The 25,415-nt window shown below is 40.3% G+C and overlaps 1 protein-coding gene across 2 annotated transcripts; it reads left to right on the top strand.

Annotated features, from left to right (window-relative positions):
- Positions 1 to 4: 4 nt before the first annotated feature.
- Positions 5 to 21,514, top strand: SLC4A1AP (solute carrier family 4 member 1 adaptor protein). 2 transcript variants are annotated; one of them, XM_060245099.1, is made up of 14 exons: positions 5 to 578; positions 2,385 to 2,577; positions 3,746 to 3,868; positions 4,852 to 4,912; positions 6,661 to 6,800; positions 7,138 to 7,298; positions 9,486 to 9,555; positions 14,137 to 14,326; positions 14,807 to 14,918; positions 15,646 to 15,868; positions 17,174 to 17,263; positions 17,930 to 17,985; positions 20,700 to 20,769; positions 21,182 to 21,514. In XM_060245099.1, exons 1-14 carry the CDS (start codon positions 39 to 41, stop codon positions 21,229 to 21,231), a joined length of 2,079 nt encoding a protein of 692 aa, XP_060101082.1. In that variant the 5' UTR covers positions 5 to 38; the 3' UTR covers positions 21,232 to 21,514. The 2 variants fall into 2 exon arrangements, with proteins under 2 accessions (XP_060101082.1, XP_060101072.1); XM_060245089.1 differs by lacking the exons at positions 17,930 to 17,985; positions 20,700 to 20,769; positions 21,182 to 21,514 and having other exon boundaries at positions 15,646 to 15,854; positions 17,181 to 17,316.
- Positions 21,515 to 25,415: the final 3,901 nt, after the last annotated feature.

A 25,415-nucleotide genomic window follows, 5' to 3' on the forward strand; every position in this document is an offset into this window, starting at 1 on the left:
GTTTCTAAGGGGATCGGTTTGAGGAACGGAAGCTTAAGATGGCGGAGACAGAGGAGGAGGCTGGAGCGGGTGAAGATTTTAAGAAGCCGGCTCTCCCACCTTTATTCCCTAGTCGGGAAAAGGAGGCTGCCGAGGCGGCTCTTCGACCTCCGCGAGGTCCTTCTCTGGGCCCTTGTCCGCCTGCGCTGCCCCTGCGGTACCAGGAGCCTCCTTGGGGGGGTTGCCCGGCAGAAGAAGACTCTTCGGTCTACAGTCTGGAGATGGTGAAGGGCGGCGCGATCCTGGGCAACGTGAGTCTGGGGGGCCGGAGCTGGCTGTCGGTAGGACGCGCCCCAAATTGCGACCTTTCCCTGGCGCACCCGTCGGTGTCGCGGCACCATGCCGTGCTTCAGCGCCGCCCGCAGCCGCCTGCCGGGGAGGAACTACAGGGCCCCGAGCCCGGTCTCTACGCCTACGACTTGGACAGCGCGCACGGTACCTTCATCAACAAAGCACGCATCCCGCCCTGCACCTACTGCCGCGTCCGGGTTGGCCACGTCTTGCGCTTCGGGGGTAGCAGCCGCCTTTTCGTGTTGCAGGTCAGGTAGTGTGGGGTCATCCGGCTACGATGCATTTGTTGGAGTTTTAACTCTGTGTCAGTCACAGTGTGTGTGGATTGGTTCTGGTGGAGACGACATATGTGGCTTTCGGACTGCTTCACTTTGGCACTTTAGCATGATGTGATAAATATATAACAATATATTGGAGCATGCATATCATACCCGTTTTGCAGTCACTTCGTTGTTTACCAATCAGTTAGCCAGTTCAGCTGGAGATACTAGCTATCACCTACAAAACCTCTAATGTATTTGGTTACAAATACATGTCAGACTACCTCTCCTGCTGTGCTTTTGCATGACAGCTTCACTCACCTGAGCAAAACCTTCTGAACATTCAATCCTACAAGCAAGATAGGCAACTTTCTGTAAATCTGCATTCTCTACACTGGCTCCAGTCTTGTAGAACAGCTTACTGGGGTCAGGAAGGTTCCTGAACCTCTGTCATTTTGAAGAATGTGCAAAGCAAGTGAAGGGTTCTACAATATAGCATTCTAGGAGGGTGCTGGTATAAAGGAATACAGTAGGTATAAAGGAATACATATAAGGGTAGACTTTTGGCTTTTGCAATGCTTATTGTGTGCATCATTTTAGTTTTACTATACTGCTTTATAATTCAGTCTTGGCACTGTTTATGTAAACACAGTTTTTGGTCTGTGTTTCTTAATTTCTGTGATCTTGGTTCTATTGTATTTTTACTGGATGTGTTGTGTTGACTGAGACCGTTTTCGCACACAGCTTACCACGGGGTCACGTTCCTGTTCTCTCCGCAGCGTCTGTTGGATTTCCCATTATCTGCGCCGGAGTTACAGGCTTTTGTGTAGCAAACTGGGTTAAACTGGGTTTTAGCAGTTTACGTTTGTTACGCAAAAGCCGCGGCACTTCCTGTAACTTTGGCTCAGATAATGGGAAATCTGACAGACGCTGCAGAGAAAACAGGAACGTGACCCCGTGGTAAGCTGTGTGCGAAAACGGTCTGAATTATTTTCTGTTTGTTTGGGGGGGGGGGGGTGCAATCTCCCTTGAATGCCAATGAGAAAACTGGGTTATAAATTAAGTACATAAATAAGCAATTATTCCACACAGAGACATACACAAACTGATTTGAGTGCACTGCAAGTGATAGATGTATTGGAAAAGCTGTTGATTTGTGCATTTAACTAATTAAAACACCTGTGGTGGCCCAAGAAGCTTAAGTGTGACATCTGTCTCTTCAGGCAGTATAATATGTAGTTTATTATTGTTGTCCTATCATGTAAGGGGACTGAATCTCTTTCTGTGGTTTGACTAAATTAATGCACATGGTTTAAGGACCTCTTCTTATTCATGCCCTACTGATGCCTTTAAAATATATAAGAAAGTATATAGAAAACAACAGAATGTATGCATTTTTAGTGTCAGAAACATCAATAATGTGAGCTGTCTAATCTTGCAGAGTTCCAGTGTACTAGCATTCCACATTTTAATTTTCCATCATAATTAAAACATATACCTACAGCCGTTATCTGGCAGCTTCCCTCCATATGTTTTTAAAATGCATATAGCAGTTGATAAAGGGTTAATTTTTCATTTAGTAGCAAAGCATTGTATTGTACTGCAACCTATTGAAAGTGAAGGAAGTGGAGGTAGTTTATATCCAACATCTAGTCAATGTACCTTGTAAATTGTATTAGAGTGTCTACACAGTTTTAAGAAACCAGTGGAATTTACTTGTGAGTAAATGTGTTTAGGATTGTACAGTTAAAAACATTCTTTCCCAGAATATAATTTCTTTAATTTATGATGCAGGGCCCAGAGGAGGATCAAGAACCTGAATCAGAATTAACTGTAACCCAATTAAAAGAACTGCGCAAGCAGCAACAGGCAGCATTAGAGAAAACAATGTTGGGTGATGATTCTGATGAAGAAGATAAAAAAGAGAAGGATGAACAGAGAAGTGAAAACAGTTGGAGTAATGATCTGAGTTGCTCTTGGGGATTGGGTAAGAATATTTTAGAGTGCTTGGAGAAACTGTTAAACTTTTCAGAAATTTCTGAGGAGTGATCTATATTATAGCCTCCACTACTGAAACTTGTGTGGTATAAGTTCATAGAGCTTGTTCTGTATCCATGTGTTTAACTACAATGGAATGAGAAGTTCTGTGTTTGCAAGAGATGATACTCTTTGTAATAAGTAACACACTGTGGTTGGTACACACATGGGCATAGTTTATCTGGCATGCCCTGAGATCACCTTATTTATGTTCATCTTTTTACATTTTTTATGTTCTTAGTATATTAAAACAATAAAGATCTACAAATTCAAATAACAAAGAATAGCAAGCAGAAGGCTTAATAAGGCAACACTGGTTGTGGCAGTTCATCCATTCACAGATATTTTATGTTTGCTTCAAGTGTCTATTACATACATTCTGCTGTAGTGCTGATCTACAGATATTAGAACTTTAAAATGCAGGGAGAGAATCATAGTTGATGTAATACTTTATTTTTTAAAATTACAATTGTGTATTAATCTCTTTATAAACATTTGACAATTTTGTAACTATTTATTGATATGTTTTGAAAATTTCTAAATTTCTAAAAGAATTTATACTGAAAGAAGCAGACATTGATTAAATACTGGTTTTATGTCTCTAAAATCTGAAAGGTAAATATGATCAGTGGAGTGCTCAGATATCAGTGTTTACTCTTTGGGGGCATTATGTTAGCCAATGTGTAAGCATAATTGCTTTAAAAAATGCATAGACAGTCCTTTATAAGATATTCAAGATCTGAGTGCAGAATTTATGCATTTCTAGTCCACAGGACTTTTTAGTTCTTGAATAGGTAAGCAATAGAAAATAAGCAATAAATTTCATTCACTTGTTTCATATCAAACATGAACTTATTTACTTAGTCCTATTTACTGTGGTCTAACAATCATGGCATGATGTATGGGCCTAGATCTTCACCTGCAAATTGCATGCCGTATTTCCTTCCTGGTTTATGTGCACAGTAGTGTGCCAGCCATTGCTTGTAATGGTATGTGCCACCTGTATGTGGATGGATCTTGCCTTTAATGTGCAACTGAAATGTTACTGATAAGAGTTTGCATCTGACTGCTTTCCACTCCAGTTCTTATTCCCTATTTTACCTAAACATATCTTCCAGGGGAAGATGCTGAGGAAGAGGAGGGTGAAGAAAACCCAATTGCGATTGAGTTTCAGGAAGAGCAAGAAGCCTTTTATTTGAAAGATCCCAAAAAGGCATTGCAAGGTTTTTTTGACAGAGAAGGTATATGTGATATCTGTCAACTGCACACATATTGTGTTTAATAACTTATGTATGCCAGTCCTTCTATATTTCATTCTGTATTGCATAAAGATGTTTGGTTGCAAGGTTTTATGTCGAAAAGTGTATCGGCTGCTCTTCTGTTTAACTGCAGTATTGGTGTCAAGGTCACCGAATCCCACATCTTGGTTCAATTTAAATGAGTCGGTCATTTCAACTTCACTATGGAAACCAAGTTTCACTTTGCTAGGTCCTTAGAAGTATCTAGCATAAAAGTTTGGTCCAGAATTTATGTATTAGCTTAGATTTGTTTGAATGGGTCCCAAGTGGAACTGTCTGAATTATTTCTAGAAATGTTTTGGATATCTATGGTAATAGTCAAATTTGAGGACTTGTTACTAATTGTTTATTACTTAATAATTATAATTATGGATTTAGGAATGACTTCAGTTGATAAACTATGTAGAATCCTTACTGCCTTGCATTTGAGAAAAATTTAACTGGGAAGTCAATCTGTAACTGACTAAATTTAATTCAGGCTGTCCATTTTATTGGAGAAACACATACTACAGTATTTATGCAACTGCAGGGCTATGTTCCCCCCGCCCCCCCCAGGAATGCAATGAAAAAAGAGGTGTTCATCTTACATTTGCATACAGGTTAAAGTTATATTCAATGTTCTTTTTACAGATAACATTTTAAGGTGGGTTGTCTTATATTCAGGGTTGTCTTCTTTTCAAATTAATATAATAATGTGTAAGATCCAATCATACATGAATGGAATAAGTTCAAAGAGTGAACCTTCCTTCCTTCCTCCTGCAGCTTCTTGCATTTCCCAAAGAACTACCTTAAGAAGTGGCTTTTGGAGGCTACAGGGGAAAGGGGGAAAGTACAGTCCATGAATTCGTTGCTTTTATGCTTCATTGGATTCAACCAAATTTGTGCAAGTATGCTAACATTATTCCTCCATCCAATTTTCTGTCTAGGTGAAGAACTGGAGTATGAATTTGATGCCCATGGAACTGGCACCTGGCTTTGTAGGGTGAAGTATGTCTTTGTATATACTTGGTATGAAACAATGCTATACAGCTAAAAGACCTTCTATCAGCCAGTGAGGCTGGAGAAGGTAGTATGAGGTTATGTTCATATCAGTGGTTATGAAATGTACTATTAGATTTCAGTTGCAGTGTTCAAATTCAGTTCTAGATTGGTTTAAGAACAATTTATCAAAGCACAATTTGTGTTGTCAGAATTTGAGATAATTCTGGAGTTATATGCCCCAAATGTTCCTACAGTAATAATTAATAAAAGTGAAGATAAAATAAATGTCTTAAAAATGAACATCACTTTTGCCAAAAAAAATAAATTTCTTAAATACTGCAATTTGTTTGTTTCCAAATTTCAAAATAAAAAAGACCACCAAATCCAGAAACCTCTTCAGAAGTGGCTCTTTCTGTCGCAGTTTTTTTAAAAATTATGGCTTGGATCTTGTGACCAGTCAACAGAAGGCATTAACAAAACACACCTTGCCCATGAGCTGTGTGATGGTTAGCATGTAAGGCTAGGATTTATTTATGCCCCACCTTTCTCCCCAGAGGGGATCCAAGATGCCTCACATAATTCTCCTCTACTATATTTTATCCACACAAAAACCCAATGAGGTATGTTAATCTGAGAGTGTGTGACTGACCCAGGGTCATCCAGCAAGTGACCATGGCAGAGTGTGGATTCGAATTTGGGTCTTCTAGGTCCTAGTCTTGACACTATACCACTTTGGTTATCTGGGATACCCAGTATGGCATTTCTGCTGTACCATAGAAGCTTGCTGAGTGACCTTGGGCCAATCACAAACTCTCAGCCTAACCTATCTTGCAGGGTTGTTGTGAGGATAAAATGGAGGAGACAGTTTTAACCACGTGGTATCCCCATTGGGGTAAAAGTGGGATGTAAAAACAAAAATAAATTTGCTCCAATGTGTGTGTGCAATCATTTATTTATTTAGATAAATAAATATGTGCATGCTGTTGTGAAAGGAAAACTTTTGGAAACAAAATGAGAGGTCACGGAGGAGTGCGATAAGAAGAGAAATAAAGATGGGAAATCGGCTGAAATCGGCTTTACCATTTGTTTAGCTCACAGAACAACTCATACAAAGGGGAAGATATCTCCCATTTTCCTGTTTCCACTGAAGCCCCCATGCCACATCCCACTATGTTCCCAAAGGCTCCCCAGCATTCAGGAGGAGCTTTACAGGGAGTGCAGGAGACTGCAGGGGTGAGGAAGAAAGAACAGAGCTGTTCTACGTTTACCGTTTGTAGAATCAGTTTCCATCTCCAACAAATGTAAATAGTCATACCTGTTACCAGACTTCTGTTTATTTAGTCTATTCTGAAACATAACATTTTATTGCTGATAGCTAGCTATGCACTGGAACTTCAAACAGTTTCACAACAACTGAGATTCTGCACATTTTGTGGTGTTTCGAGGAACTCTTTGTTTCTTAGACTGCTATATTTAATACATATTAAAGATCTCCTGTGCTCAGGGTGCACTAATTCTCTAAAAGTGAGAGGTGTTTCTTATGCTGATTTTTTTTTAATTTCCTTTTGACTTTCTCTTATCTATAATATTTTTTTTACCGATCGTATAGAAACTAATGTTGAACTGCTTTGCATCCAATGAGTTTGAGACAATTTGGAAGAGTAGTTCTCAGGAGTATGCATATGTGTAAGCTAAGCACAGATTTCAGGCCACTATTGACTTTGCTTTCTACTGTATCCTTCCAAATTGAACAGGCTACCCATAGATGATGTTTCAGGGAAGCAGCTTGTGGCAGAGGCTGTTCATTCTGGGAAGAAAAAAGAAGCAATGATCCAGTGTGCTCTGGAAGCTTGCAGGATATTGGATGCTAGGGGTGTGCTGCGGCAAGAGGCTGGTAGGTTCAACTGCTTTGTCCTTGAGGCCTGTCAGAACTGGCTTTAACTAGGGATGGGCATGGACCAGCATTTGTCATGGACCAGGGGCCAGTAGCATGCATGGGAGCTAGCCTATTTTATTCTGTGAACACCCACTGTGGTAATGTCATACTTGTGCTTCCAGTGTGTATTCAGCTGTTTTCAGAATAGTGGTAAGTAGGTTAGACAGGGTCATTAAACCAGGAAATGCAGAGAGATTATTGGTTTCAAGGTAGTAAAGAGTCCTGTGTGCTATTGGTTACAAGGTATTGTCCAGCCTTTTGCTGCCATACCTTTTTGTCATTTGATTCTCCCTAGTGTCACGAAAAAGAAAAGCAAAGAATTGGGAAGAGGAAGACTTCTATGATAGCGATGATGACACATTCCTTGATCGGACAGGAGTTATTGAACAGAAAAGGTTAAACAGAATGAAGAAAGCCGGGAAGATAGATGAGAAACCAGAAACATATGATTCATTGGTAAGAACACATTCAGCTATCCCAAAGTGAAAGTTTTGGATTTAACGCCAGCTTTAAACTAGGGCAGGGGTGGCAAAACTTGATTAGTGTAAGAGCCACATAAAATAAACATCAGATGTTTCAGAGCCACAAGTCATGGACAAATATTACACACACACATTTATTAAAACTTAATACTTTCTTTGCACAGATAGATAAAATGTGTAATTATGCACTGTACAACACAACCATGCTAGGAGACCTTTTTAAAAACAAAAGCTGGGAATAACAGCCCCCCCAAAACTAGCACAGGGGAAATGCTTTGTGTGCTGCCCAGGGGTCCCTCTAGCCACCTCCCAGCTCCCTGTGAGGAGGCCAGCTTAAGGACTTACTGCCAGGGCACATACGTTTAATAACAGGGAGGCCAAGCTCTTCCACCTTCCCCTAGGTTGCTGCCACCAGATTGGTTTATTTTACAGGGCCCAATCCACCCTAGTTTCCCCTAAGGGCTCAACAGTCTCCAACTAACCAAAATATGGTTAAGGCATTCACCTTCTCTTAAGTAGGGCCAATAGGCACTGGTACCTTGCAAGCCACTGACAACAACAAAAGGTTTAAACGAAGTTTTATTTTAACCGTGCAGGTAATCCCCCAAAACAATGTAATTAAAAATAACAAAAGCTTCAAAGCTAGCTAATACCTCAACCCTCAGGTCGATTGTAAGAAACCAAAACGCTCCAGAGTCCCTCAGGCACTTCCTCGTGGGATGGTCCAACCCAGTCCACCAGGGTTCCAAAATATTCTTGCCGACCCTTAGGTCACTGCCACTCCTTGCCTCAGCAAGTAGACAAAGGCTTAAGACTAGGAGGAAAACTCTCATTTTTCTAACCCACCAGCCTCTAAATTGGCCATCAGGGCTTGATACCCTGCAGCTGATGGCTCCACTCTGAGACTACAGTAGAAAGGGAGATATCCTGGGAAACGTAAGTCAATTTAAAACTTACCCTGGCACTACACTTTGTGTGTCTGTTAAGGAATTATTTTTTGGCACCAGTGAGAGAAGGAAACACATGTACCATATAAAACAATGACCACCATTTTCATCATTATGCATCTCTCTTTGCCTTGACACCAAGGTTAGTAAATACAGCTCCTACAAGAGCTATTAAACTAAGAGGGGACCCTGCACTGCCCTCTTTAATTCCATTCTTCCTTCCAGTGGCTGCCTTGGCTCTTGCACTCTTTCTCCACTCTAGATCTCCAGGTGACTTCTGTAGTGGTGGAGAAGAGCTTGCAAGCCTACCTACTTCCCCCTCCTTCCCCGCTTCATACATGGTAGAAATAGTCACCTACCTATGGGGCAGCGTTCAGAGGCTGACTGAGGTCCTGATGCTAAGCATGCTTACTTGTGAGTAAGCCTGCATTAAGGTTCTCCTTGGCCTGCAAGAGCTGCACATTATGTGTGAAAGAGCCTCATGTGGCTCCGGAGCTGCAGTTTGGCCACGCCTGAACTAGGGTATCTGAAAGATGAACTGCTTCCTTATGAACCCACCTGATCTGGTCATGATCTGAAGTTTTACTCTTGGTGCCCCTCACCTCTGGGGTTCAATGGCACAACTTTTTCTATGGTTGTACCTTACTTAGTCATATCTCCTTTCAGATGGTGCCATTCTTTCCTGTAGGCATCAGTAGAAGACTTTATTTTTCTAAAATTTATATATTGTAGCTGCTCTAGAACTGCTTCTGTTTTTAATGTGGGGTTTCTTGTATATCAATGGCTGCTCTTTTAGATGTCTTGTTTTTACTTGTTCTGTCTTTCTCCTGTGCTATCAAATATAAGAGGAAATAACACTTTTCCTCTACATGTTGTCTGTTCCGTAATAAGTTTCTTAGGGTTTGCTGTTTTTAATTTATCATACAACAAACAAAAGCCTTGTCATTCCATAAAGACTAACAAATGTAAGATGAACAAATGCACTTTTATGAGCTAGAGCATTCTTCATGAATATGACAAAGTGGTCTACTAAAATGATAGAGTTAAAAGGAAAAGTTCTGTAGATTCATAAGGCCAAGAAAACTCAAATATCAAGAGTGTCAAATATTCTTCATTACTCTTTCGTATAGAATTTGGAGGCAAAAGAAGATGGCTTCTTTTTAAAATCCATAATTAATGTGCATATTCTTCCAACTTCCTTACTTTTTATGTAGGTTGCAAAATTAAGTGCAACTGAGAAAGCGCTCTCTGAGATAGCAGACAAACTGAAATCTTCAAGAACAGGTAAGGCCATTTTTTTAAAGCTTAAGAAGGATAGCGAGAGAAAAAGCGTAAAGTGGAAGCCAAAGAGCTGCAAACATCTGGGCATTCATGCATTTTCTTTCGTATTGAACCCCCTAAAAGCTGCTACTGTAGGTTCAAGAGACTTACAGAGGGTCACAGCTATAATTCTCAGGGATTTCCTTCCCGTGATCTCATCAGAAGTATCTTGTGTTTACACAGTTCCACCCAAAACGTATCTACATATCTTATAAATACTTAGAAATGAGGTCAGACTCTGAAGTTATACTGAATATTTTAGCCTTACAGTTAGAATGCCTGTGCATTACAACTTCAGTTAGGATGAGGATATGCATATGATACCTGAGCAGTTAGTAAGAAATGCTGATAGTGTAAGAAATGCTGTACTTATCACCTGATGGCTGGGTTAAGAACATAAAAACATAAGAGAAGCCATGTTGGATCAGGCCAATGGCCCATCCAGTCCAACACTCCGTATCACACAGTGGCCAAAATTTATATATATATATATATACACACACACACACACACACATACACTGTGGCTAATAGCCACTGATGGACCTCTGCTCCATATTTTTATCTAACCCCCTCTTGAAGCTGGCTATGCTTGTAGCCGCCACCACCTCCTGTGGCAGTGAATTCCACATGTTAATCACCCTTTGGGTGAAGAAGTACCTCCTTTTATCCGTTCTAACCTGACTGCTCAGCAATTTCATTGAATGCCCACAAGTTCTTGTATTGTGAGAAAGGGAGAAAAGTACTTCTTTCTCTACCTTCTCCATCCCATGTTGTTGTGGCCTTTGAATACTTGATGATGTTTTTAGCCCTGGATCCTCAATAGATCCTTGCAAATAAATATATAGAGAATTATATTTTTTGTGTGTGTTTCAGGATACTGTTTTAAAATTTTCATGGGTAGATGTTCCGATTTGGGAATTCTTTACTGTAGCTGCCACTTTCCAAAATGGCAGATTTTTATTTTGATATTTTAAATTCAAGTAGGATGCTCAAGTTGGTGTCAAAATATGTTTTTGAGGTCACTAAAGCCAAATACAGTATTATATTAGTTGTAGAGAGAGCCATTTTTTCTGTAACCTCCATTTTGCAAAGTGGTAGATCTTTTTTTCCACATTCTTATAGGATAATCATATTGGTGTCAAATTATGTTTTGGGGGTCAGAAAAACCAATTATACTATTCCTTCTGTTGTAAAAACAATTTTTTTAAGGTTTGTAATATTTAGAGAGGATGATAAATCCAGAGAAACTTAGTTTTTTTAATGTTTCTTATGTTTGTAATACTGGGACAGAATGTAGCAGGAGGATATTTAAGGTGATAGCTCCTAAAAGTACAAAACGTTATTTATTCTGCTGCGTTAAGTAACACTGTTTGAGTTTGAGATTTGTAATGCTTATGTATTGGTTAAACTCTTAATAGTTAAACAAAAGTTACAGTCCTGATACAAAAAATTTGCCATGCAACATTTTTACAGTTCTTTTGACAATTGCAGAAAAGCAAACAAAATGGTCCAGCCTTCTTGCACTTGCATGCATTAGATTTGCAAGTTTTATAGCTACACAATGTTAGTAGTTCTTCCACTGTGGCTCTGAGACACTTTACTGGTATCAAATGCCTTCCAGTCCCCTCCCAGCCATTGTCCTCAGGATTCAGAGTTGAATGGTTGGGAGAGAGGAATATAAGTGACTCTCCAATGACGAGAAATGCCTATTAAATATGTTATCTGATGGCTATTAGTATATATGAGATAAAACTCAGCTATTGTGGATCCATCACAATTTCTGTAGGAGGCTGGCTTTGCGCCATTGCACAGAGAAGACCGGGGGTGGGGCAGGGGAGATGTCTAAAAATCTACATTGGATTCCTCTTAACTAGACCTCCAGCTGCTTGTTAAGAGAATATTGTAAGGTATTATAGGTCTATTTTTAGGTATTCTGGTTTAGAGGCCCTAACCTTTCTATGAGATTGAAAGACAATGGAAGGAGAAGTGTTATTATATATATGAACTTTACTGTTACGGTGATTCTCATGCATGGGTAGCTTCTTCCTTCCCCACTTTAATGTTGTGTCCCAAAATGAGCCCCCCTTTGCTTCGGGATAAAAACCTGAGGTAATTGAATAATGACTTAAAAGAGTGCTTGAGATAATACACACTTTCAGCTTTCAAGTAGTAAAACAGAAATGTAGTATCTTTAGGCTTAGGCCATCACTAGGAACTAAATTTTTATCTTCTCTTAAATTGCTGTCATGTTCATCATACTGGCAGGAAGAGATTACTGGGACATAAATGCTAGTGATAAACTGTTGTCACAGCATCTGGCAGTCCTTTCACTGCTGTTGCATGTAAGCTTCTATAACAGGTTTCAAGCCATGACTTTGTGAACGCTTAACTTCACAGCTCTAAAGAACAGTAGTGAGCCAGAAAAGCTGAAGGAGTGACAGACTGAATAACTGGTTTTTGCGATATATCCCTAGAGATTAAGTAGATGTTGAAGTTAGGACAGTTTGCAGACAGCTTCCTAAATCCTTCTAAACAGACTACTTGATGGAACAGTTGGATAATGCCTTCCACTTTTCTGCAGTTGTATAAAAACCTCCTTTTAAATGTTTTGTTTGACAGTCAAGCTGGATGGGACAATTTGACATTAGCTGTATGTATGTGCCGGAAAAGCAAATTACTTTCATATTGATCATCTTTATCTTGCATTGGATTTGCTGTAGTACTGTAGCTTCTTAAGAACTTGGAATATCAAAGTATAGCTAAAGTCTCTTAAGGCAGAAGTAAGGGATTTGCCCACCACCCAAAGCAAAGCTTATGTGGAACAGGATTGTCATTTGTAGTTCCCATTCCACACACACCTTCATTACAGTATGCTACTTAAAGGCCCAGAAATGTCTTTTCTCATGCTGCTGCACCTGCACGTACACTTGTGTGCACACACAAAGGAAATGCTTGCAGTTGCTCATTCAGGAGACCTTTGCACAGGTGGTATTTAGTTCCTGGAAAAATAGAGGGGGGGGCTTACAATGCATTTGTTAATCAAGTGACTATGCAGGGGGCATGTGATTAAATGCACTGGATCAACCAATTACCTTCTGTACTAAGTAGCTGCAGTAGAGCATATTGCCTTTAATTTACAGCTGTGCATTTTATTCTAAATTCTCAAGCAATGCATTACTTGTCTGAACAAAAGAATGATGGTTGAGAGAATTTTAGACACAGCCCAGTCTAATATTCATAAGAACATAAGAGAGGCCATGTTGGATCAGGCCAATGGCCCATCCAGTCCAACACTCCGTGTCACACAGTGGCCAAAAAAATTGTATATACACACACACACATATATATACACACTGTGGCTAATAGCCACTGATGGACCTCTGCTCCATATTTTTATCTAACCCCCTCTTGAAGCTGTCCATGCTTGTAGCTGCCACCACCTCCTGTGGCAGAGAATTCCACATGTTAATCACCCTTTGGGTGAAGAAGTACTTCTTTTTAACCTGACTGCTCAGCAATTTCATCGAATGCCCACGAGTTCTTGTATTGTGAGAAAGGGAGAAAAGTACTTCTTTCTCTACTTTCTCCATCCCATGCATTATCTTGTAAACCTCTATCATGTCACCTCAACATTTAACAGTGTTACAGCTAAAACTGACCTAACAGAGGTGCCAAATGATCCATTTTCAGGCATCCGCTTCTGTTCTGCTCTACTATTAATATGTCCAAAATTCCATACACGGAGGGGGCGGGGCTGTCAAAACTCCCTACACAGAGCATGCGCTCTTGATTGAAAGAGGGCTAATTAATATTCTGGTGACAATATATTTGTAATGTTTGTTATTTCTTTGAATAAACATATTGCAGAATTGAGCAATATTAACAGGCATTATTGCTTCCTCCCACAAATAAAAGACTAAGCCAAATATAACAATGTGATTATAACTATACAGAAAATATAAATACTTCTGTGAACAAAGCTCTTTCAAGCATTTCTATCAAAAAGAATGATTGTCCAGATTTTGTTTAATGAGAGAAGTGTACGTTCCATATAAACATGCATAAAACTTCAAGATACCCATCTGATAATACACATTTTGACATAATTCTGTTGCTCATCTCACCATCTTTACCCCCTTCTGTATTGGGCTTGTTGACTGTCTCTCTAAATGGAGAGCACTACTCACAATGTGCATAAAGAACCAACTGAATCAGGCCTTTTTGTGTTACGTTCCCAGCACACACACAGAATTTGATCCGACATGTAATAAATTCCCAATATTAAATCAAATAGGGATCTAAAAGAATAAGTATATCCCCAGTCTTTAAAGGAAGAAAAAGTATATTGCTGAAGAAATTGTGGGTGGATTTATCATTTAAGGATGATTCAAAGTTCAGAAGCCTATAATTGCTGTGAAATTGAGACAAATTTTGACATTTTTTTAAAAAAAAGAAATCCTAGTATTTGTCTTGGGTATCCACTATTTCTTGTTGGTCACTAAAATTTGAGGCATTCATGTATTTTTATATATATTTCTTATAGTGCAATCGCAGTCAGCAACTCAGGATTCTTTGGATGAATTTATGACTGAAATAAAATCAGGATGTGCCTTAGACAGTGTGGCACGTAAAAAGCTTCACTTGCGGACCTTTGAACTGAGGAAAGAACAACAACGTTTGAAAGGGTTAATTAAGATTGTTACTCCTGCATCACTGCCTGAGCTGAAATCCCAGTGAGTCTTGATTGTCCAGCACAATAACCAGGGTTTCTGTGTATTCTTTAACTGTAGCCCTCTTTGATATTTTGAATACCAAAAGAACACGGACTATAGTATTCAGGTGACAACAGATATCTGGCGTGATGTGATATTAAAATGTTGCTCTTGCTACTTCCAAAGAATGAGCTTGAAATCCTAGTTATGGGAAACCCAAGCCAACTGTGTTTAGTGGTAGTGCATTATACAACTAGGGTTAAGATGAAAAGGAGTGAGATTCATGCTTGTGGGGAGGGAGTGCATAGTTGTGTGACCCCAAGGTATCTGCACCAGCCTCATGAAAGTGAATCTTTTCCAAGACCGTGCCCTGAGCTTCAAAGCTGAGCAAGCATTTGTGTTTCCCAAAGGAAGGTGCAGTCTTGAAATACAGCTGGCTCTCAAGACTTGACACTGAAACTTTTTGTGTGCTTTTCTTTTATCTTTCCTCATCTTCTGTAGGGCTGGGAATCAAGATTTGGGAATTCAGAGCAAGCCTAGAAAGCTAACTTTGCCCCTGTTTGGCGCAATGAAAGGGGGAAGCAAATTCAGATTGAAAACTGGAACTGTTGGGGTAAGTTGAAAGACAAGTAGGTTGTAGGACTGACCCTTGCATTGCAGAACCACTTCTAAAACACTTGGCTATATTTAAATAAATTGATCCGGGAATGCAAAGTTTTCTCTGTTAACATAATGTCGGAGAACCAGCTCTGACACCTTAGGTGCGGAAAGAAAGATTTATAAGGCAATAAAAACTCAGGGAGACGTCTGGATAAGGAAGAGTGCGCACGGAGGTTGAGCAAGGATTCAGTAGTAGTCACCTCTTGAAGACTCCTCCCTTGCTATGTCCGCACCTGCTTTTGTTAACAACATGACATCACAACATTCCACCCGCATCAGCCAATTAATCACCGTACTTATTCTGCCTAGCAACAACCGGCACCTGCGTACATTAATCAACCAGCATGCTTTCTCTGATAACACTAACAAGCTTGCATGCAGAACACTTTGTCCACGGTCTCATGCTCTCAGCTCTTGAACCTGCACTCCCACAACATAATTCCTGTCCATCATAGGAATGTATTTCCTCAAGGAGTGGTCATAGTCTTCAAACAGACAAGTAATTTTTCTCTTATTCAGAGAGCCTGTTTATGCTGTTGATTATTGTATTGATCCAGCAAGCATTTTATCACTGTCCCATCTCTGAATTGCCAAATAGTATGCAATATTCTGTTCCTTATTTACATATGGCAGCTCCTGTTAAACAATGATGTTTATTGCTATTTCTGTTTGACTCCTAGAAGCTACCTGTGAAGCGACCAGATATTCCTGTAAACCTATTAAATATGAAGGATGAAGAGGAGGAGGAGGAGGAGGAGGAGGAGGAAGCAGAAATTAAGGCGGCAAAACAAGGCACACAAAAACCAGAGATGAAAACTGTGCCACAACAAGCACTCCAACCAAAAAGTCTCCCTCCTGGATCTTATTCACACAGCAACAAAGATACAAAGTTAATTCCTGAGGGTAAATTATTCTTACATTTTCCATTTTCTTGCATTTTAAATGAAGTTCTGTGGGCTGGTAAGATCTCATTTACTTGTTTTACTAGTTTATAATCCCACCTTGTGAAATAGAATCTTCAAGTTGCCTAACAATTCGACATTAAATTGAACACTAAGGATAACAAAACACCATGAGAAGTACCACTCAGATAGCAAATGCACTCAGAATGACAACAATCATGTACTGGCATCTAAAGGCCAAGCAATCTACCCTAGTTCCATTATCTCAGCACTGCTGTTGAAAGATCCTGTTAACATGCAGGCAGCAAACCCATCTCAGACAGGAGGTGTGCACTGAGCAGGACTTGTTTTTTCACTACAACCTTTGAGTGTGGTGCTAGTAGTTGTCTAGTGACAGCCAAGACTTGTTCTAATAGCTCTGCAAGTCTAGAGCTTTGTTCCTTGTAGAGATGCATATTGGGTACAGAACATGTCATTCATTCTACTTTGAGCTTAATGTTTATAGGTCTGGAGCAAGTGATCTAGAAAACTGCTAAGAGTTGTTCTTGGAGGAGAGGGGGATTCTCCTATATTCCTCTCCTTTCAGCTTAACCACCTGTTTCTTCTTTTGGTGACCAATATCTAGCATGAATGTACTAATCTGAACTAGCAAAAGTGTTTGTTATGGTCTAAGACAGGCTTGGCCAAACTTGCTTAATGTAAGAGCCGCATAGAATAAAGTCAGATGTTTGAGAGCCACAAGACATTAATGTCAGGTGTTTGAGAGTTGCAAGACAGGAAGGAAGGCAAATAGATGGGGGAAGGGAGAGGTAGAAAGAAAGAAACTTTAACTTTAAATGCATTCTCCAAGCTGCCAGTTGGCTTGGCTTAGAGAAGTGTTTTAAAGAGACAAATGCTTTCTCCAAGCTGGCTGATGGGGCAGTGGGGGCTTCGAGAGCCACACAATATATGTGAAAGAGCCACATGTAGCTCCCGAGCTGCAGTTTGGCCACTCCTGGTCTCAGGCCATATGTGAACTGGCTTGGGGTGATGTCTGACTGTGTATCATTTCAGCATGCTTAGGAAGTCTATGCTGGTGATAAAGATCCTTGCTGCTGTTTTTTGCTTCCTTAAATAACTGTTGATTATAGATTATGAAACACTGAGAGGGGATGATAGTTATATTCACTACAAGTAGGAATATTTCATCCAAAGCCTTTTCCAGTTCATCTGAACTTTTCTTTCTTGACTTGATCAGAATTTGTCCATTTGTCGCATGCCCATTAAGAGATTGGGTTAGCTAAACCTCTGGGGTCCTGTTTTACAGAAATAAGGCCTCTGTCTGAGTTTCTGAGTGAAGATGAAACAGTACTAGAGAGCAGCTCCCCAGGTGATGCATTGCAAAAGAAGTTGCAAGGCAAGTAGTGTTCCAAGCAGCCTCATCCCAAGACACTGTGTAGGTCAACACAAGGTTGGGGTGAGGGGTGAGAAAGCACTACAGAAAAATGAAAGCTGAAATCATTTTCTGGTCTCGGCATAATTTAAAAAGAATAAATAGGCTTCAGCCTATTATATTACAAGATTTGAATCAATATTTTAAAACTCTGTCTATTTAGATTGCTGGAGTGGAAAGCTTCTAAGTGATATTTTGTTTAAATCCTGTTTAAATCATAAATCCTTTCTATTAAAAACAAGTAATTGTAAAAGCAGGGGAATAGATGTGGTACATAATTTGATTCTTTGTAATTGGTGGAAACTTAACTTAGAAATTCTGACAGGAAACAAAGTAGATGCTTATCTCAATATTGCCCAGTCATTTTTCCCCCTTCCTGAAAATATTTTCAGACAGATGGTAGTGCGGCAGCTCTGTCTCCAATTCACATTAAATTTCTGGCATGAGTTCACCTTGGCAGGAACATTTCAGGTGGTTGGTGATGGAGGAGGCACTGTACCTTGATAGTTTTCTGGGCTGCATTATTTTTCCAGGGAGTATATTTTACCTGGAACTCATTTGACAAGTTTTCTTCTAGAATTAAGAGTTAGTAGTAGTGGTAACTCACTGTTCCTTTTATCTTTCCCTTAGCATCTGAGAAGCCCGCAGAGAAGTCCAAGAACAAGAAAGCTAATGCTGCCAGTAGGGTAAGTAATTTGAACTAAAAATCATAAAACTGGTGGAAGTCCTCCAAGATCCTTTATTTTTAGGCTATAGTGTTATGTGCATATTACAGAGAAGAAGAGAGAGAGAACAGTTGGAGGTTAGCATTTCTGATGAAGCTGATCCAGTGGAATCAATGCAGGCATTATAATAACAAACCATGGTTTGTACTAACCATAGTTGAGAATCCAAGCTAGGATTTGAGCTTTTAAATTATACATGTAAACTGTCAGAGTGGCTTGCCTTCTTTCAGCTTCTCTCAGAACTCCAGTCTTTAGGGGTTCCCAAGCAAGCCAGTTTGGTGTAGTGGTTAAGCATGTGGACTCTTATCTGGGAGAACTGTGTTTGATTTCCCACTCCTCCACTTGCAGCTGCTGAAATGGCCTTGGGTCAGCCATAGCTCTCATAGGAGTTGTCCTTGAAAGGGCAGCTTCTGTGAGAGCTCTCTCAGCCCCACCTATCTCACAAGGTGTCCTGGGGGAAGATGATAAAGGAGATTATAAGCTACTTTGAGACTCTGATTCAGAGAAAAGGGCAGGGTATAATGTTGGTATAATGTTTCATTATGGCTTCATATGAGAGCAGTTTGGTATAGCGGTTAGGAGCAGCAGACTCTTAATCTGGAGAACCATGTTTGATTCCCCACTCCTCCACATGCAGCCAGCTGGGTGACCTTGAGTCAGTCTCAGCTCTCTGAGAACTCTCTCAACCCTACCTACCTCACAGGATGTCTGTTGTGAGGAGAGGAAGGGAATGTGATTGTAAGCTGCTCTGAGACTCCCAGTGAAAAGCAGAGCATAAAGCCAATTTCTTCTTTTTCTTCTTCATGCTGTACCACCAGGTAGTACTAATCATAGTTTGCAGATCCTTTACAAATCGTGAGTCTCGTTTGCTGGTCAGTTGCAAGATGTGTATATTAAGATATGACGCTAAACAACACAGGTGCAGTGTGCTGCTACTACAGAATGAAACAGTTACATTTATTTGAAAAGAGCCATTTGTTTATATTCAAGAACTGCTTATAAAAAGCTTCTAGAAGCTTATACAGTTAGTTGCAAACCAGACATATTGGAAGGAATCTGCAACACTGGCCTATTTTTAAGCTTTGCACCTTTCACTGATAATAAAGAAATGTTGTTCAACTATCCCATCTGTATGGGACAACTGATGGGGTAAATGGGCTATTGGCCACTATTGCTAGGCTGCTGTACATTTTATTTCTTGTCCGTAGATTTCATTTTTTCCAAAAAGAAAGGAGGTGGATTTGGAGGCCTTGCCCTAATGTTCTTAACAAATGCTTTATTAGATAATCAACTTGCTAATTGGCAGCTAGAACAAGGATAGTTTATCAGCAGGAAAGTCTGAGATCCTTTACTGTATGCAGAATTTAAAATATGAGAATTTACAAGAATTTTCTTAAATAAAAAAGGAAAAAAACCTGTTATCTATTATAAATAATTCTCCAGGCATGCTGGCAATTCTGATCATCCTGATTTGTTGGGGCTCAATGGTACTATATGGCACAAGCCTTTGGCCCATCAAACTATCAATCAAGAGTACTTGCATGCCATTGGCTGAGTCTGCTCCTCTCTCCAGCCCAAGTGGCTCTTGCCAGCCAGCAAAGCTGATTCTGGCAGTTACTGTGGGAGCACACTGTTGGCCCATCAAACATCGATCAACCACCTCTGGCCTCCCATTGGCTGACTCCCTTGCCCCCACCTCCTGCAGGCCCAGGAATGTTGAACACACTGCCAGAAGTAGTCTTGCCTCAAAGACAGCCACATTTCTTAGCTCTTCTCTGTCAACTGGCTTCAGAAAGGGCTGCAAAGCTCCTGTGGCCTCATGAAAGGCCCTGTCAACAGCTCACACAGACAACCTCCCAGCACACATAGCCTCTGAAGGCCACTGTAATAGTCAGGGAGCCTGGCAGTGCCTCAGAGGATATGGCTGTCCAACCTTTACTGTCTTTTGCTCCCTCTCTCCCCCTCCCCTCAGCCTCGCCCCAAGATGATTGCCTGAGAAGAAGCCTCACAGGGTTATTCAGATCAAAGGTGCGGGGGGGGGGGAGAGAAATGAGGACAATGATGTCAGCTGCTTTGGTTACCCCTCCCATACAAACACACTGTGAAGAAAGACTGTCCTTTTTCTTAGAGGCTGCAAGGTTGCCAACTCCAGGTTAGGAACTTCCAGATAGCAGAGATCACCTCCCCTTGAAGTGTGTGTGTGTGTGTGGGGGGGAATTAATGCCTTCACTTGGGTGGATGGGAAAACAGCAAGGTGGTGAGCACTTGCTCAGAGCCTCTTTCTAGAGCCCATTGTATTTTTCTTCACAATGGGCCTTACTCTTAGTCATATCATAACTCAGTATGTTTGAAAATAATCTGAGCTTATTCCCCTAAGTGATCTATCCTAACCCTTTTCTGTTAGTAAAATCTCTCAAGTCAAAATCCAAAATGGGTATTTTATAATATGGGTTTATAGAAAAGTTAATCATCTTTGGGCATCTTGTAAATTATTACTGCCTTTATTTTGAATTCTGTAGATTTGAATTTGGAATTCTTCAGCCTCTGTTCCTGCCTTGAACTTTGTTCTCTTCCACTTGTACTATAGCTTTAAGAGTTGTTATTTTTTTACTAGCAGCTCAGTATACCCTAAAAACAGTGTTAACAATCATTCAACAGTTCACATTTTTGTGCAGGTTCAACAAACGGTGTCCTCACAATATCCAGAAAATGACCCAGACTACTGTGTGTGGATGCCACCTGAGGGTAATATGTAGTATTTTTTCTTTATCAAAAATTAACTTGATATTCTTGTGATCTTAACATACTATGGTATAGCAGCAACCTTACTTACCAAACACTTGCTTTCCTGTTTCCTAAAAAGCTAGGACAGAGTTTGAGGACTTTCTTTAGAGAGGGACTTTCAAATAAGAGAGCCAAGGATTTTTTTTAAAACCCTATTAATCTATAGAGCCTGATGGGTAGCTGTAAGCAGTAGAACAATGGACTCATACTCATCTATGTTAGTGGTCTTGCTTCTGACATGGAGACTTGAAGCAAGGCTTATTTCAGGTTTATTCCTCTTAAGTATGTCCCACACATTCAAAGAGCATAGGAAGTTTTAATTTCTTAGTGTGAACAGAAGTATAAAATTACTTTTCCCCTGTTTTTCGACCAGGTCAAAGTGGTGATGGTAGAACTCATCTGAATGCAAAATATGGCTATTAAGCATCAGGCGGTAGCTTTGGGACATAAAGGCCTGTGGTACAGCATTCAATGGACAACTGTATTGTGAAAAAGCAAATGACAAGACCTTGTTCATTATTTTTAAACTGCTTTTTGTGATTCCTTAAACTTGCCTACATACTCTTTTTTCCACCACTAAATGTATATATTGTCTGTTAAAAGTATATAAAACTTGTATTTCCTTTGTAGTTGTGGAAGGTGTGTTTTGTCTTATTTACGTATGTACAGCAGGGTTGGATTTGTACAATAAAAACGTAAGAAGCCAGATGCATATTTCATTAGTGATGTTTTCCAAAGAGGAACTATGGGCTGTTCCACACATTTTGGGTTTCATGACAAATGACAGAGGGCATGTCAAGTGACTCCAATGTCATTTGTCCTGTGTGACAGTTTTACAGATATATGTATGTATGTTTGTGTGTTTGGTAGTTTTACATAACTGATTACAGGAACCTTTCATTCAATTTCTTCAGACACATTCATCTTTGCTCCCAATTCCTTCAAAAATATAATGGCTGACAAAATGACTATGTACCTTGAGGTTGGGCTTTTGTGAGCCAGAACCCATTTAATCAGACTCATGAACTGCAAACAGTAACCTCTAGATGGAGCTAATCAACCCTAGCTATGTTATCCTCTTCATTAGGGTTTATTGTACTGTCTAGAACTGGTTACCCATATTCCTTTTAATGGAAGGAAACTGAAGCCAGTCTCTTTTAACTACGTAAGGGCGAGCCTCTAACTCAGTAGTGAAACATTTGTTTTGTATTAAAGGTCCCAGCATCTCCAGTAAAAGAACCTCTGATAGGTCTCAGCAAGAGGTCTACCTGAAGACTGCCGCCACTTGGAATAGATAGTGATGAGCAAGAATGCTCAATAGTCTGATTAAGTCTAAAGCACTTTTATTTATTTCTTGGTCTTATCTAATTTCCAGCTGTTTACAGTTAAAGTATGTCACAATTTTTACTGATGGCTAGCTGTAAAATTCCAGGATTTTAATAATACTTAGAAGATATAAGTATGTGTAGATGTATTGGTTACAGAAAGTAAATTGAACCAGTCGTCTTCTGTTGTGTTTTCCCTATATCAATCTGTCTGGCTTGCATTGTCTATTAATTCAGAACTGCCCCTGTAATCATGAATGGCAAGTTTCAGATCAAGTCAAAGCAAGAAGAAATAGATAGTATCAAGTAAAGGGAATAGGCATGGGAGGCATACTTAGCATGCTGGATGTTCTTTACCCATTTGTATTAATTACCATCTAATCAATGAGCTCTCTTATTAGGCAATCCATGTACTGTGGCCTGTCCTAGTAAAGTGAGAATTGTACTGAGACGATTTATTAGAAGTTCTAAATAGTTTAATGTTAATATACATCCAGCCCCAGCTGGTTGCAGATGTCTTCCTGGATGCTTATCTCTGCTGCCAGCCTTCCGAATGAGCTTGAGTGCAGCACATATGGAGAAACATCCACCACGCTGCTTCTTTTGGGGACTGGGTAGGGTTTAAAAAAAACACCAGTATTTCCATCCATATTTCAAGCCCCCTATCCATCCCTTAATTTTGCCTTCTCCTTCTCCCTCTACCTCTTTTTCCATCTGGCATTTCCAAGTACAGACAATCCTTTGGAGTTGTGAAGAAAGCCTAAACTGCAAGGTCCAGGAATCTTGGGGCTTCCTGGTAAGTCTTGGTTTTTGTAGACCTAGTCCATCCAGTGTATTCTCTCCTACTTTATTCTCCTAGTTTCAAAGCAGTGATTCCCCATGCAGTGCTTTACTTCCAGACTAGTGGCATGTAATTTTAGACTGTAGCACAAACTGTCTGGTAGCATCTGAAAATCTGAGTTTTCTTTCCCGAAAGAAGAATCTGCCTCCATTCCTGAGGACTGGAAGGTAGCAAATGTCACCCCCATCTTTAAAAAAGGTTCCAGAGGAGATCCGGGAAACTACAGGCCAGTCAGTCTGACTTCAATACCGGGAAAGTTGGTAGAAACCATTATCAAGGACAGAATGAGTAGGCACATTGATGAACACGGGTTATTGAGGAAGACTCAGCATGGGTTCTGCAAGGGAAGATCTTGCCTCACTAACCTGTTGCATTTCTTTGAGGGGGTGAACAAACATGTGGACAAAGGAGACCCGATAGATGTTGTTTACCTTGACTTCCAGAAAGCTTTTGATAAAGTTCCTCATCAAAGGCTCCTTAGAAAGCTTGAGAATCATGGAGTAAAAGGACAGGTCCTCTTGTGGATCAAAAACTGGCTGAGTAATAGGAAGCAGAGAGTGAGTATAAATGGGCAGTCTTCGCAGTGGAGGACGGTAAGCAGTGGGGTGCCGCAGGGCTCGGTACTGGGTCCCATGCTTTTTAACTTGTTCATAAATGATTTAGAGTTCGGAGTGAGCAGTGAAGTGGCCAAGTTTGCGGATGACACTAAATTGTTCAGGGTGGTGAGAACCAGAGAGGATTGTGAGGAACTCCAAAGGGATCTGTTGAGGCTGGGTGAGTGGGCGTCAACGTGGCAGATGCGGTTCAATGTGGCCAAGTGCAAAGTAATGCACATTGGGGCTAAGAATCCCAGCTACAAATACAAGTTGATGGGGTGTGAACTGGCAGAGACTGATCAAGAGAGAGATCTTGGGGTCATGATAGATAACTCACTGAAAGTGTCAAGACAGTGTGCGTTTGCAATAAAAAAGGCCAATGCCATGCTGGGAATTATTAGGAAGGGAATTGAAAACAAATCAGCCAGTATCATAATGCCCCTGTATAAATCGATGGTGCGGTCTCATTTGGAGTACTGTGTGCAGTTCTGGTCGCCGCACCTCAAAAAGGATATTATAGCTTTAGAGAAGGTGCAGAGAAGGGCAACTAGAATGATTAAAGGGCTGGAGCACTTTCCCTATGAAGAAAGGTTGAAACGCTTGGGACTCTTTAGCTTGGAGAAACGTCGACTGCGGGGTGACATGATAGAGGTTTACAAGATAATGCATGGAATGGAGAAAGTAGAGAAAGAAGTACTTTTCTCCCTTTCTCACAATACAAGAACTCGTGGGCATTCGATGAAATTGCTGAGCAGACAGGTTAAGACGGATAAAAGGAAGTACTTCTTCTCCCAAAGGGTGATTAACATGTGGAATTCACTGCCACAGGAGGTGGTGGCGGCCACAAGTATAGCCACCTTCAAGAGGGGTTTAGATAAAAATATGGAGCACAGGTGCATCAGTGGCTATTAGCCACAGTGTATGGAGCACAGGTCCATCAGTGGCTATTAGCCACAGTGTATGTGTGTATATAACATTTTTTGCCACTGTGTGACACAGAGTGTTGGACTTGATGGGCCGTTGGCCTGATCCAACATGGCTTCTCTTATGTTCTTATGAGCTCCATCCATGATGTGTTTCCATACTTTCATGTCACAGGAAAGGCCACTAATTTTCTTTTCTAAATTCATTTTCAGCTAGCTTGCTTATTCCTATGCCCCAGTTGGAGCCAGATAATATATTAGAAAAGATTCCCAGGGTTCCGTGAAAATGAGCTCCTACTCGCCTATCACTACCCTTTGCATAATTTTACTCAGCAGCCTCTGACACACATCAGAAAGGAAATGGAAGCCAGCTGGAGCCCTGCAACAAATAACACTGAGCAGCAAAAAATAGCTGAGCATATGACTGAAAGTGAAATGGTAAAAGGTCCTAGACAGAAAATGCCTAGAGAGTTGAAGTCATAAAAATCATAGGACCAAAGTGTACGCAATGATTATCCACTCCAGCCTTTAACGACATAAATGTTTATAAAGCAGGGGTGGCCAATGGTAGCTCTCCAGATGTTTTTTGCCTACAACTCCCATCAGCCCCAGCCAGCATGGCCAATGGCTGGGGCTGATGGGAGTTGTAGGCAAAAAACATCTGGAGAGCTACTGTTGGCCACCCCTGTTATAAAGTATTGTCTAGTAATAACAATTATAGATTAGGAAGATCTTTGGGAAGGCTTCTTGTTTATATTATTTGCACACACACAAAAGAAGAATTTGGAACGTTAAAGCCAGACACCAAAAAACCAGTGGAAAATAGCTTGAAACAGCAGGAAGAAATAAGTTAATTTAACTTGCTTTATTATTTGGAGGGGCCTTGAGTCTGCAATGTGTAATCGCCATTTAGTCATCTTTT

The sequence above is a fragment of the Heteronotia binoei genome, chromosome 1, assembly GCF_032191835.1.
Source record: "Heteronotia binoei isolate CCM8104 ecotype False Entrance Well chromosome 1, APGP_CSIRO_Hbin_v1, whole genome shotgun sequence".
Lineage (NCBI taxonomy): Eukaryota > Metazoa > Chordata > Lepidosauria > Squamata > Gekkonidae > Heteronotia > Heteronotia binoei.

What these genes read in the sequence shown, in the direction of transcription:
- SLC4A1AP (XM_060245099.1), top strand. Translation starts at nt 39, where the DNA reads ATGGCGGAGACAGAGGAGGAGGCTGGAGCGGGTGAAGATTTTAAGAAG. An exon ending in ACCTGGCTTTGTAGGGTGAA is followed by an intron (nt 4,913 to 6,660) that starts GTATGTCTTTGT and finishes CAAATTGAACAG; the next exon opens with GCTACCCATAGATGATGTTT. An exon ending in ACTGAAATCTTCAAGAACAG is followed by an intron (nt 9,556 to 14,136) that starts GTAAGGCCATTT and finishes TATTTCTTATAG; the next exon opens with TGCAATCGCAGTCAGCAACT.